The sequence below is a fragment of the Ovis canadensis genome, chromosome 3, assembly GCF_042477335.2.
Source record: "Ovis canadensis isolate MfBH-ARS-UI-01 breed Bighorn chromosome 3, ARS-UI_OviCan_v2, whole genome shotgun sequence".
Taxonomy (NCBI): Eukaryota; Metazoa; Chordata; class Mammalia; order Artiodactyla; family Bovidae; genus Ovis; species Ovis canadensis.
The window spans coordinates 39,624,290-39,637,209 of NC_091247.1; the positions used below are offsets into that span (position 1 = coordinate 39,624,290).

The 12,920-nt window shown below is 43.7% G+C and overlaps 1 protein-coding gene across 6 annotated transcripts in view; it reads right to left on the reverse strand.

The window, feature by feature from the left end:
* ARHGAP25 (Rho GTPase activating protein 25) overlaps positions 1-12,920 on the reverse strand; it is a 93,606-nt gene that overhangs the window by 41,253 nt on the left and 39,433 nt on the right. For 4 of the 6 annotated variants that reach the window (XM_069582964.1, XM_069582961.1, XM_069582963.1 and 1 more), the window contains exons 2-3: positions 7,224-7,423; positions 55-142 (exon numbers count right to left, since the gene is read on the reverse strand). In XM_069582964.1, coding sequence (XP_069439065.1) covers positions 55-142; positions 7,224-7,423 — 288 coding nt within the window. Of the gene's footprint in view, positions 1-54; positions 143-7,223; positions 7,424-7,921; positions 8,090-12,920 lie in introns of those variants that run through there. The other 2 variants (XM_069582962.1, XM_069582965.1) reach the window with 2 other exon arrangements.

Here is a 12,920-nt window from a genome sequence, read left to right on the forward strand (position 1 = left end):
ATCAGAAGTAACCAGGGAATGTAATGAACATCTCTCCCACTTTTTGTCACCTACCTGGAATGACTTCGAAGACAAATTTCCCTGCTTCTTCTGGATTTGTGGCGATCTCCTTGATTGTACTTCCAGGTAGATACATGCAGCCCTGAAAGATTGAAAGTGAGGCCTTTAAGATAAACATAAATGTCATCAGCTTCAAACTAAACTTAAGTTGGAGGACAGGCAGGACAGTGCTGGGCTGGTGGAGAAGAACATGAAAGCGAGCATCTCAGCTTCGAATGGGGCCCTTTGGCTGTTCAGACCTCGGTCAAATTAAGTGGCAGCTATGTGAGCACAAGGGAGGTGCCTGAGGAGACAAAGAGGACAAGGTCTTGACCAGAGAATGAGCTGAGAGAGTGCTGTCAACAACCTGTGTCTCTACCTACTTTTCCAAGAGCCCAAATTCATGGCCAAACCAGACACCTGATCTCTGTGGAGGCCATGTTGAGGCTGGGGGGATCCTACCACCTGCCAGGTCGCCGGAGGGGGCACTGAGGACTGAAGCGAGGTCATTAAGGAGACATAGCACTTAGCAGCAGCACACTCCAGGAGTCTGTGCCTTTGCTGTACTTAGCAGCAGCATACTCCAGGAGTCTGTGCCTTTGCTGTACTTAGCAGCAGCACACTCCAGGAGTCTGTGCCTTTGCTAAGCACTTCAGCTGCATATTTTTCACTTAGTCCTTTCATCAATTCTCCAAGTAAAGTATTGCTACACAAATTCACAAGTGAGGAAATGGGATCAGAATGGTTCTGTGATTTGCCCAATGTCACAGAGCTAGGAAGTGGCAGAAATTCATCTCAGAAGTGTGTTCACAGCCTGTGCTCTTGACCATTACAGCTGAGGTGCTGAGACGCTTCAGCATAATGTCCCTTGAAGGGACACGGGAGGAGGATCATGGATTCACGGGGGCGGGTGGGGTAGAAGAGTGAGGGTGGAACTTGTGACCTCACACATGAAAATGTCATCAGAAAAACAAGTCACCTCCACCACGCATACACACACTGCTTCACCACTGACAGTGCACCGCCACACTCAGTATCTCCTTAGACCTCAGAACAGCCCCAAATCAAAACCCATTTCACAGATGAGGAAACCAACGCTTTCAAAGTCTAAGCAACTGCAGGAAAGGACATAACTAATTTGTCCTCGCGTCACTCACTCATAATTTACATCTCACTGACTGTAATAGGTAGTGTCTCTGATTCACAGTTGAGTAAACATGGACGTCTTATTTCTAGAACAAACCACGGATGAAAGGATTGGCAACAGAGAAGCTATAAAGAAAGAGTCTTAAGCAGCTCTCATATCAGCTCAGAATCCCGAAAGAATAAATGTTCCTCGGGGGTCTAGAAATGAAAATGTCTAAGACTGAGGAACAGAGTAGGAAAAAAAAAACAAGAGGAGGAAGAGGAAGGGGAGGGGAGAAAGGGGAAGAGGAGAAGGAGGGGGAGGAGGGAGGCAGGGGAAGAAGGAAAATGAAAAATATCTGCTTATACTTCTCTAATTTTATTATTTAAAAATAGCCACCACCTACACACTCCTCATTATCTTTAAATATCAGTGGCCCCAGGAAAAAATTGACCCTGAGATTATGCTGCTGGATAGTATATGCAGGACTTTTAACACAGATCCCAGCACTGAGTAACTGTTCAATAAATGGTACTTACACATTTTGCATTTTATTTGTACTCTATTTGGATTAAATTTATCAAATAATAGTTTAGAGATGTATTTAGGAGAGACAGATACCTCTGAAATGACATTTTATTTTTCTTCCTACTAGGCAGGGCTTCCTCCTGTCTAAAACACAAGTTTGTTCCCATAGCTCATAGCCATTACTAAAAGTTAAATTATATGAACTTTCAATGAAATATTTTGTATTAAAAATAAAGAGTACTATGCAGAATTTATCATTTTCCAAATCTCTTTTTCTTTTTTTTTTTCCTTGCAGTTCTCCTGAGACACAAGTGACATACCACACTGTCCAAGTTCAAGATACACAGCACAATGATTTGACCCACAAATATCATGAAATGATCACTGTAATAAGTCTGGTGAACATCCATCATCTCATATAAATATAAAAAAAAATTTCTATTTACCTAATGTTTTGCTATATTTTACTATCATTTTTCTTCATATAGTTATTTACATGTAACCAGTCTGTGTGGTAGAAATAGTGCCTAACACCGTGCTACTGTACTTCCGTTCTCAATTCTGAGTTCAGAGATGCTGATAGCTTGAATCAGCCATGGTGGGAGTGTTTACACCACAGAAATTGGCAAGTGCTTCCTCCAAAATAGTTCCTCTACCAGCAGGCTGCTGGTTAAATACTTCCCAGCTTGCCCCTGATAGACAACCATCTGTTCTGACTTCAGGGAAAGCAGATGAAGCAACAGGACAGCTATACCAGGATTGTCTAAAACCATCATTGTAGCAGAGACTTGAGAGCAATTCACTGAGATTCTGTTTTAAACAACTTCCTTGACAAAGAAATTTTGGAATGAGTTATAGAAAACTAGGTCATGGACTTACAGGGCATTATACTGTCAGAGCTGGACAGACCTTTCTGAGAACTCAGAGGAAAAAATGTACAGATTGCCTTCTCCCAAACCCTCCCTGGAAGAGCATAAATAAGAGTCCATTACACAGGGCTCTGTAATTTACTTAATCATTCTCCTTTGTCAGACACTTCATCCAATGTTTCTCATTACAAATAGCACTGCACATATCTGATTTCTTTTGAAGAGCTTCTTAAAACCAGAATGAAAGGGTCATTCCGGATATATTTTTGGCTCTTAGAAATCTAGCCAAATTGCTTTCTAGAAAGGCTGCACGTACTCATCATCAGTACACATGAGGGCCTTTTTCATATCACTACTCTAAGATGATTGCAGCATTGTTGTGTTCTGAGTGTTTTAGGGATGTGTGTTCTTTTTAAATTTACAACTAATTTATATTTTAGTCATAGATAAAGAGAAAATTAAAGTTTTGTGTAACTCCAGTACTCAGATAACTCAGTTAACACCTCTGTGTATTTCTTTCCAAGTCTTTTCCCATAAATTACAGATTCATGATTCTTTTTTCCCTCAAAAATGGGATTAGCATATAAATCATCCTCTGCTGTTAAGTGCTTTTTTTCAAAGCAATTAAATTATTAATGTCTTTCATTTTCAAAAAGTATCAATTTCAGCATCAACAGCTGAATTATATTCTATTGTATAAATATATATAAGTTTCCTGATACAACTTAGCCCCTTTTGCTATATATTCTTTCTATGTCACTATTATAAACCCCTACGTTAGGAATGCAGGGTCAAATAATTTGCATTTTTAAAGAGGCTTATTACTCTCCACAAAGGTTGTATAGATTCTCATTTCTACCAATTGTGCATGACAATTCCTGTTCCCTAGTCTTCACTAATATTGGAATTTCTAGAAAATCTTTGCCGGTTTTATAAAAGGACAGTGATATCTCATTAACTTCCATTACATGTCTTTAATTACAACCGAGAGTGAAATTTTTTACATATGCCTTTTGGCTATTACATTTCTTTGGGAAATTGTCCATTTAAGTCCTTTGCTCATTTTCCTATTGCTGTTTCTTATAAGTTTGACAGTACTTTAGATATGAAGAATATTTACCAGATGTATATGAACAGTTTTTCCTGTTTGTTCCTTGCCTTTTCACCTTGTTATTTTGGTTTTTAACATCGAGAAATTTCTATTTATATAATTAAAATCAGCTTAAGAAATTAAAGTGTGCTTAAGAAAAATCTGCTTCCCAAAGATCATACAGGTAATTACACTTTCTTCTCGGATCTTTATGAATTGTTTACACATGTAAGTCTTTAATCCATCCAGCATCATGAATGGTGTGAAACAGGGTGGAAATAGACCTTTATTTTTTCCCATGAATTTATTTGATAGCTTTCATTTCAGTTCAAGATATTTGCAATGTCTATGGATCCCAATGGAGAAGGCAATGGCACCCCACTCCAGTACTCTTGCCTGGAAAATCCCATGGACAGAGGAGCCTGGTGGGCTGCCGTCTATGGGGTCGCACAGAGTTGGACACGACTGAAGCAACTTCACTTTCACTTTTCACTTTCATGCACTGGAGAAGGAAATGGCAACCCACTCCAGTGTTCTTGCCTGGAGAATCCCAGGGATGGGGGAGCCTGGTGGGCTGCCTTCTATGGGGTCACACAAAGTCGGACACGACTAAAGCGACTTAGCAGCAGCAGCAGCAGCATCGATCCCAAAACAACGTTAAATGATAGTATAATAAAAGTTCTTCAGTTTGTATAGATTTTTCTTTATCTTAATGAAATAATGATGGATATATGAAAAGTCTACAAGATGTCCACTTAATTCTTGTTTGTTACAGTAATATAGAAACATCAGCCCAAATTCTCAACTAATTTCTCGGATGAAATTGGTTAAAAAAATTATAGAATGTCCACATAAGAAATTATTTTGCCACCACTAAGAATTACATTGTAGAAGGATATTTAATAATAAGGGACAATATTCATGACATATAGTTAATTTTAATTAAAATATTATTATACTAATTTTGCATTCAGAATAGATATTTTTAAATGTGTATGCATAGAAAAAACAAAGAATTGGGAATTTGGGTAGCTATTTCTTCCTGATGGGATAATTTTTATTTTCTACTTTCTGATTTTCTGCATCCTCCAAATTTCCTACCATGTTCCCATATGGCTTTTGTAGTCAAAATGTTCATACCCATATAATGTAAAATATTCCAAGAAACTATCATTTTATTACTAAAAGCTTTTTAAAAAACTTTTTATATCTGAAATGAGTTTTGAATTTTATCAAATTCTCTTTTCAGCCATCTCTTTAGGGGTTGTGTAATTTTTCTCATTTGACTTCTTGATCTTGACTTATTGGCTTGATACATTAATAGGTTTCCTAAAAAATAAGCCACACTTGTCATCCTCGAAGCAGCTTTACTAATTTAATCCTGAGAGGATTCTGAGTTTCCTCCTCCCAAGGTAAGGGAGAAAAGTTAGGACCACCAATAATTGATTTTACCCTTTGACATCAGTTTTTGCTTTTACAAAACAACTTTTTACAGGTGCTTCATATAATCCTGTGACAGATAACTGTCTCATTTTACAAAAGAAGAAAGAGGGGTCTAGAAAAATTAAATAATTACACGGCCAGATGGTAGTAGAACCAAACATAAGCTCCCCCACAACACCTCAGTGAAGTAAGTCTCACTGAGCTGCCCTTTCTGCTAATTTCAGAAGGCCAAAGCATTGCTATCTCCCTTACTCTTCGCAGATGGGAAGACTTCCTGCCTTACTATTAATGCACTAGGAACTCCCTCTTAGCCTGTAATTGCTTGACTCTGATGGGGTCTGTTTGTCAAGTGAAGAAGGTCTGGTTTCTACACACAGGACACTGATCAAGAACTCAGTCAGTGGTGGGGTCTCCAGCCCTTCTCCAGCCTCTGCAGGAACAAACCTGCAGTGTGGAGGGCCAACACATTGCCGATGTGTTACAGAGCCTCAAGCCTGCTCTTAGAGAGAACTGTTCTCTTCCAAAAGAACCTTCTCGTTTCTTTACATACCCTGTCACCCACTTCCAATATCTTCACCCTTCTTGGGGATTTTTTTCCTGCCTCCAGAAGGTTCTAGATTCTGTTCCAACCCCTTCCAGCCAAGCCTACTCTTTCATCTCCACTGCTCTAGGAGAGGGTGTCCAGCCTTCCTGGTTGCCTTGAGATATACAATTTACACCTGGGGCCTCTCAGCTGTTACTAACATCTCCGTTTGCTCTCATTCACCACAATGGCCATGAGGCTGGAAGAAAAGACCCAAGCCCAAGATTTAGGATCAAAGCCCTCTCTAGCCCCATCCACTCCACCTGGAAGTCCCGTTTACTGTACTTTCAAAGTATATCAGGCAATCTGGTCATTTTCCTGCAGCCCCCAACTCCTACTGAGATTTTAAACATTATAGCCTCTCATCTAAATCACCCTTATGCCTCTCCACGTCCTTGGATCTATTTTGGACCACGGTAGCCAGAGCCATCTTTTTACAACACACAACAGGAATGACCCCTTTCTTCTGGAAACCTTGTTAGGCCTCCCATTTACTTCAGTATAAAGGCTCAAGTCCTCACAGAGGCCTACCGTGTCCTTTGCAATTTGCACCCCCACCTCTTGCCTTCTCTCTGACTTCATCCTCTCTGATACTCTCATTCTCTAACTCTTTCATCCCCACTCTGCCCTCCTTGTTATTTCCCACACATATCAGACACACGCTACCTCAGGCCTCAGGCCTCAGGGCCTTTGCATTGCCTGTCCCTGCCACCCAGAGTGCTCTTTCCCCAGAGATCTGCCTGCCCAGTTACCACTCCTCCTTAATCTTTGCTCAGATGTCCCCCTCTTCATGAAGTCATCCTGACCACCCTTCTTGAAATAGTACCACCTCCCTCAAATGACCGATCCCCCTAGCCCACTCTATTTTTTTCCTCATAGAAATAGTCGTTTTCTAACAAACCACATGCTTTTCTTAATGATTATGTTTATTTTCTGTCTTCCCCACCCCATCTTCTAAGTTCCACATGGCAGGGTTTTTTTGTGTGTGTTTTTTTTTTTAATCTGTTTTACTCACTGGGGTTATTTCAATTCCCCAAAACACTGCCTGGTGCAAAGTAGATGCTCAACAAATACTGATTGAACAGACAAATAAATCAAAGCCTCAGATCAATTTTCCTGAAGCCAAATCTACTCTCCCTGAGCCCTTGTGCTCTGCATCCCCATCAAGATCATGCTGTCACGGAGTCTCTTTCGCTGTTCACCAGAAACTATCACAGCATTGTTAATCGGCTATACCCCAATACAAAATAAAAAGTTAAAAAAGAAAAGACCATAGCTGCCAGGCTTGACTTAGTGCTGTGTTTAGGAAGAGCCCCAGTGATCATCTTGGGGCTCCGTGGAGGATCATCACCCTGTCATCTCTGAAGCCCAGTTTATATTATCTTGACAAGGGTGAGAAAGACAAAGAAGTGCTTTCGAATGGACAGGATGTTATCCTAGTGAGAAGCCCCCTGAGAGTTTATACGAATCTCCGGCGCTCTATCCGCCTCCCACGCCCGGGAGGGGACAGCTGTAGGAAGAAGGTGCAAACAGCCTGGTTGGTACCTGTGGCTTTACGTCCTCCTCGTCCTTGTAGTAACAGAGCTGCTGCGCCCTCAGCACGAAGTACCTCTGCTGCCAGTTTCTCACGATGGACCTCTGCTTCTTCAGCCAGCCCATCTTGATGGGCCTTTCCAGCGGGTTGGGGGTTGATGCAGGGTGAAAGGCCGCCATCTGCTCTCCGGTCATCACGCTCCTTGACCGAGCTGTGGAGAGGGACAGACAGGCGGGCTGACCTGGGCTGTGAGCAGTGTGCAGGGAGGGCCCGGGAGGCACTGGGCCCCAGCCTGGCCGGGCTCAGGGCTCCAGATCTGCTGCAGAGAGGATGCCCCGGGACCCAGCGAACCAGCCGAGGGGCCCACTCCCACCAGCGCCGGCCCTGGGGCTCTCCACCCACAAGGTCCGGCAGCTGGAGGCTGCTCCCTCCTTCTACAAAGCCAGAGATTGGCTGGAGCCGTCTGAAGAGGAAGTGGCCGCAGCATCTGACAAAAGGTGCTTCCTTTTTCCTGCGTGGGAGTCAATATCTGACAAGAGAGGGGAGAAAATAGTGCCTCTTGCTCTCAGGGTTCAGGGTGAGTCCCACGCAGCTGCAGAGCCCGCAGAAGCTGCCTGACTTCTTCCACAGAAGGAGTTGCTGTGTTCCGCAACCTCACTGTCTGGTTCTGCCCTGCCCCGGCTGCCCCCGCAAGCCCCTCACCCCTGACCTTACAGCCACCATGCAGGATGCGGGCACCTCCCAAATCCTTCTGCCCAGGGTCGTCAAGTGCCTTCTATCCCCCTGCCCACTGGGCGAGTTCACAGCCCTTTCTGCTGGACCAAGGGCCTCCCTGTGGCTGCCTTCCCATTACCCTTTCGGTTGGGTTGCCCCTCCCGTGTGGCTGACATCATACAAGCATTTGAAGGGAACATGAGTCTGTCAACAAGACACAGAAGCAGAATTTGAATCCAGACCCTTCAACCCACTGCACTGTGTAGCTTCCTTTTGCTTTCACAGGAGAGCTCTGCCTGTCATCAGATTAGGTCCAGGCGACCACAGCTTGTCTCCACTGTGACTCCCACTGAGGATAACTCTCTCCTTCCCTCCTTTCCACAGCAGTCGGTCAGCCAACCTGGGGTCCCCCGCGGGTCAGCATGTCCTTTCTCTGTTTCTCCCTTCCTTCTTTCCCAGCTGGTTCAACAGTGCCCTTAAAATCATGTTGGAGCTCCCTGTCTCCTCAGCCTTGTGCTAAGTGAACTTCATACCTGTCAGTTTCCTGTGTCTGCAGACTCCTCCTTGCTGGAGGAAGTCTCCATCTTATAATCCCTTGATCTAGCTTTTGTCAGTCCCCAGAACGTTCATGACGTAGCTGAACTAAGCCAACTCCTCTCTCAGCCCATCTCATCTAACCTGGTTATAGACCGGTTTTTCCTTTCTTGGATCTTTCAGCCTGGATACATCAGGCAACTTCTCTGAGCCTGCTTCCTCACTTGTTAAACTAAGATCATCATAGCCCCTATTCTATGGAATTGCTGTGGAGATTAAATGAATATATATATATATATATACACATATATATATATATACACCACTTTGCACAGTCCCTCATCCAAGGTGAACAATGTTACTCATTATTTTTATCAACAGAGGACTTTACTTCCTACTTTGAAGATGGAGATCACCATTGAGGATCTCCTAAACTTCCCTGTTCGTTTCAAAATGTTGCTCCATCATCAAATCTTCCTTCTTCCTTCATTCCCACCTTCAGTGCATTGAAGTAACAACTTCTCTCCTGGCTTTTGATTCCCTGTTGGTTTTTTGTCCTGTATTTCTGTTCACGACATGCTTTCAAATACCAGAATTGTATACAGCATTACAGAGTCTTTCTTCCACTGACTCTAACTGGATCCAGAGTTATCACCCTATTTATATATTTCATCCTGTATTGCTGTCTGAGATGGACTCTTTCCTAACTGGGCTTTCTTGACCCCACAAAGGTTCTGCGTTCCTGTCACATACTGTCATTCCCAAAGTGCAGCTTGCAGCATCAACCCTTACCTCTCACCAGGGACTGGAGAGATCAGCCTATGTTGTACACCAGGATACAAGACATTCTTAATTCAACCTCCTTTGCACAGACATCATAACAGTGCAGATACCCCACTGTAGTAAAAAGTAACTTGACATTCTGATGACAATTCAGCAGCATGCTAGCAACACATTTGCTTTATATCCATGTGTCCTGGCCATGCCAGTTAAGGATTTTATCTTAGATCTTGCTCTTCCCTTTACTGCTGTCTTCAAGGTCTTCCATCTGTAACTCAAAGAACAGCCACTCTGGGGCTGGTCACTTGCTCTAAGGCTGTTTCAATGATCTGAGGGAACCAGAGGAGGGTCTGGGTAGGAGTACCATGGGGAGGAGGGAATTTGAAGTGTCTCTCTAGGCCAGAGACTGTCACTTGGAAAGACTCATATTTGTACTAGAAAGAGGGCAGAAGTGGGAAGAAGGGTTTGTATTCAGAATTTTGGAAGAAGACTGAAGAGTGAGGGATTCTGACGCATGCACAGGGATCTTCTCTCACCTCAATAGCCTCTGTGTAGCCCAGCTCAATGGGATTTATGTGATCATTCAGCTGAAGCAGCACCAGACTTGGGAGGGATGCCATCCCTCCTAGCAAGTGCTTAGTGAGAAACCTTCATATGGCTTCTAGGGTAATGCCACTAAAGGCAGCCTGTGCAGGAGAGGAGGGAATCAGGTGGGTGCCATGTGGTGGTTCTGAAGACTCCGGTCTCCCCAGACTCAGGCTATGCCCCGCCCCCGCGAGAGGTCCACAGAAACTGTTAGAACTCCTCCAGGAGGTAGGAGAAACCAGAGGACTCCAGAAGCACTGAAGAAGAGCAGGACGCCAAAAGACACTGGAGAGTGAAGAGAACCAACTCAGGGAAGAAGAATTCAGATGCTGGGATAGCTCTGGGAAATTCTTCATGCTCTGTAGTGGCAAAAACTGTGCCAGTTGGACCACAAAGAAGGCTGAGTGCTAAAGAACTGATGCTTTCAAACTGTGGTGCTGGAGAAGACTCTTGAGAATCCTTTGAACTGCAAGGAGATCAAACCAGTCAATCCTGAAGAAAATCAACCCTGAATAATCATTGAAAGAACTAATGCTGAAGCTCCAACACTTCAGCCACCTGATGCGAAGGGCCGATTCATAGGAAAAGACCCTGATGCTGGGAAAGATTGAGGGCAGGAGAAGGGGGCGACAGAGGATGAAATGATTGGATGGCATCATTGACTCAATGGACATGAGTTTGAGCCAAGTCCGGGAGATGGTGAAGGACAGGGAGACCGGGTGTGCCACAGTCCACGGGGTCACAAACAGTCGGACACAACTGAGCAACTGAACAACAACAAGACTGACAAAAACAGCAATAACAGAAACAAACACGTGAAGCTCCACACCTTCCCCTAGAAGCACCCGTGCATTATAGAATAGCCTGGCAAAGAAGAGTAGATATATGAAGCTCATATCCTCAGACTCGGTTAAGAGGGGTCTTGATGTCCTGGTGACAGGTAAGTGACCACTTTGACTGCACATGTGGGATCTAGGCCTTGGCTGACCATCTGTTATATTTCAGAAATGATCCCATTCACCCATATGTCCATCAAATGTGATGTGAGTTGGAGCACTGGGCCATGAGTACAGATGGTTCAGGACAAATTCGCACTGCTAGAATCAGGCCTGAATACTGGGGAGAAGATAGCAGAGTTTCTGATGAGACAGTAAAGAAGCCGGGGCTCCCTCTGTCCCACATCAGAGCTGTCTCCCACCTCGGCCCTCAGTAAGACCCCTCACCCAGCCCGCTTATCATCAGATGAGTCAAATACCAGAGAAGAAAGCCTGATGGGCCCCAAGATGGACTTGGTTTTAACTACATTTCCTGATTTTTCCCTTTGAACAGTATCTCTTCTCTGTGGGTGTGACTTAATCTGTTACTATTTATGGGGATTTTTTCTCATAATGAAAATAATAAGTGTGATAAGTTTTGCTTGTAAGCCAGTCATCACATACTAGTGCATGCTCCCAGCCCTTCAGGCAGGAAGTCTGAGCTGGAATGTGGGCTGGAGAAGGGGTGGCGAGTAGCCAGTGAGGCAAGGTGGGCAGTTGGAAGGCAGTTGTTAAAAGTTTACAGAATACTCTAGGGATGTGGGAAACCCACCTTTACTCTCATAGATAAAGAACGAATAGGCCCCAAGACCTCCACTGACCAATAATATAGTAACTACTTGTTATGACTGGCTACATACATCAAAATGAATTAAAATAAATTAAATTCAGTGCCTTGTTCACACCAGCCACATCTCAAGTGCTCAACAGCCCTTGAGGCTAGTAATAGACAACATAGAATATTTCCATCATCACAGAAAGTTCTGTCAGTTGGCACTTCAAGCATGATATGAAACAGGCCATAAAGGTGGGAGTATCATTTCATCAAATAGAGAAATGAAACGAGGGTCCAGAGAAGGAGTGGCTTCTGATGGCAGAGTTAGAAGTTCAGCCTTGATCTGAGAGATTAGAGGGAGCCAGCTCACCTACCTGAGCAAGAGAGGTCTGTGATAAAATCGACAAGTGATTTAATTGAACTGAATAGGTTGAACTCTAGTCTGCAGGTGAGGGAGGGCGAAATGAGACACAGAAAAAAAGACACAGAAGAAGTTCCATATTCTCAGTGATGCAGTTTCTGCAGTGGAAGTTAGCTGCTTTTTGCCCCAAATTGGAATGAGAAAAAATTAAAGGAGGAAGTTTAAACAGAGAAGTCAGCTGGGGAGGCATTATCACTTCCTTTCTTTATCTTCTCATCTTCTGACCCCTCCCCCTCCAGATAATCAATCACAAAATCTTCTAAGGTCTACTTCGCAGATGTTTCTTCCAACTTCTCTCAACTCTGCATCCGTTTAGATTCTATTTTAGAAGCTGTGAACATGTGAGTGAGATGGGAATAGTTCGGTCAAAGCCAGAAATCTCTGAAGATATTTTCTCAATATGTTGATCTGAGCAGTGCATGAGTCTGGGAACCCTGTTTAAATAAATTTGAAAAGGGGGTAGAATTTACATGGCCGCCCCCCAGACACCCTCTCCTGAGCTGTGGACTCATCTACCCGACTGCCCACATGTACCACCATGAAGATCTTAAGGTCATGTGTTGCTAGTTGAACTTACCACTTCCTCCCCAATCTCTCACCCATTCTTTGGGTTGTGCAACAGACACATTCAAACCTGCTTTTCTATGGTTTGTTGTGACTGACCTCTTCCCAGTCAACCAGCCAATCCAGAAGGCTTCTCCATTCCTACATCCTCACAATCAACAGCTTTCTTTCTCTCTGATTCCTCCTCTTTACCCCCACCATTTTGGGGGGCCCATTTATCCTCTCCCTGGGTTTCTGCAATAGTTGCCTGACCTGTCTCCCTCCCACCAATCTCACCTCTAACCCACTGATAACATTGTTTATGACACGGATCTTCTGAAACACAAGTCTAACCATGTCACTCTTTGACCTAGAAGCCTTCAATGACCCTCCAACATCTTTATCCCAAAAGATGAAGGCTAAACTACCTACCGTGGGATTCAGAATCCTTTGTGATTCTCCTATTGTGTTTCCTGCCCTTCCTCCATACCCATCCTGAACTTTATCCATGACAATATTCTAGTCTCTCTGCTGGAATATT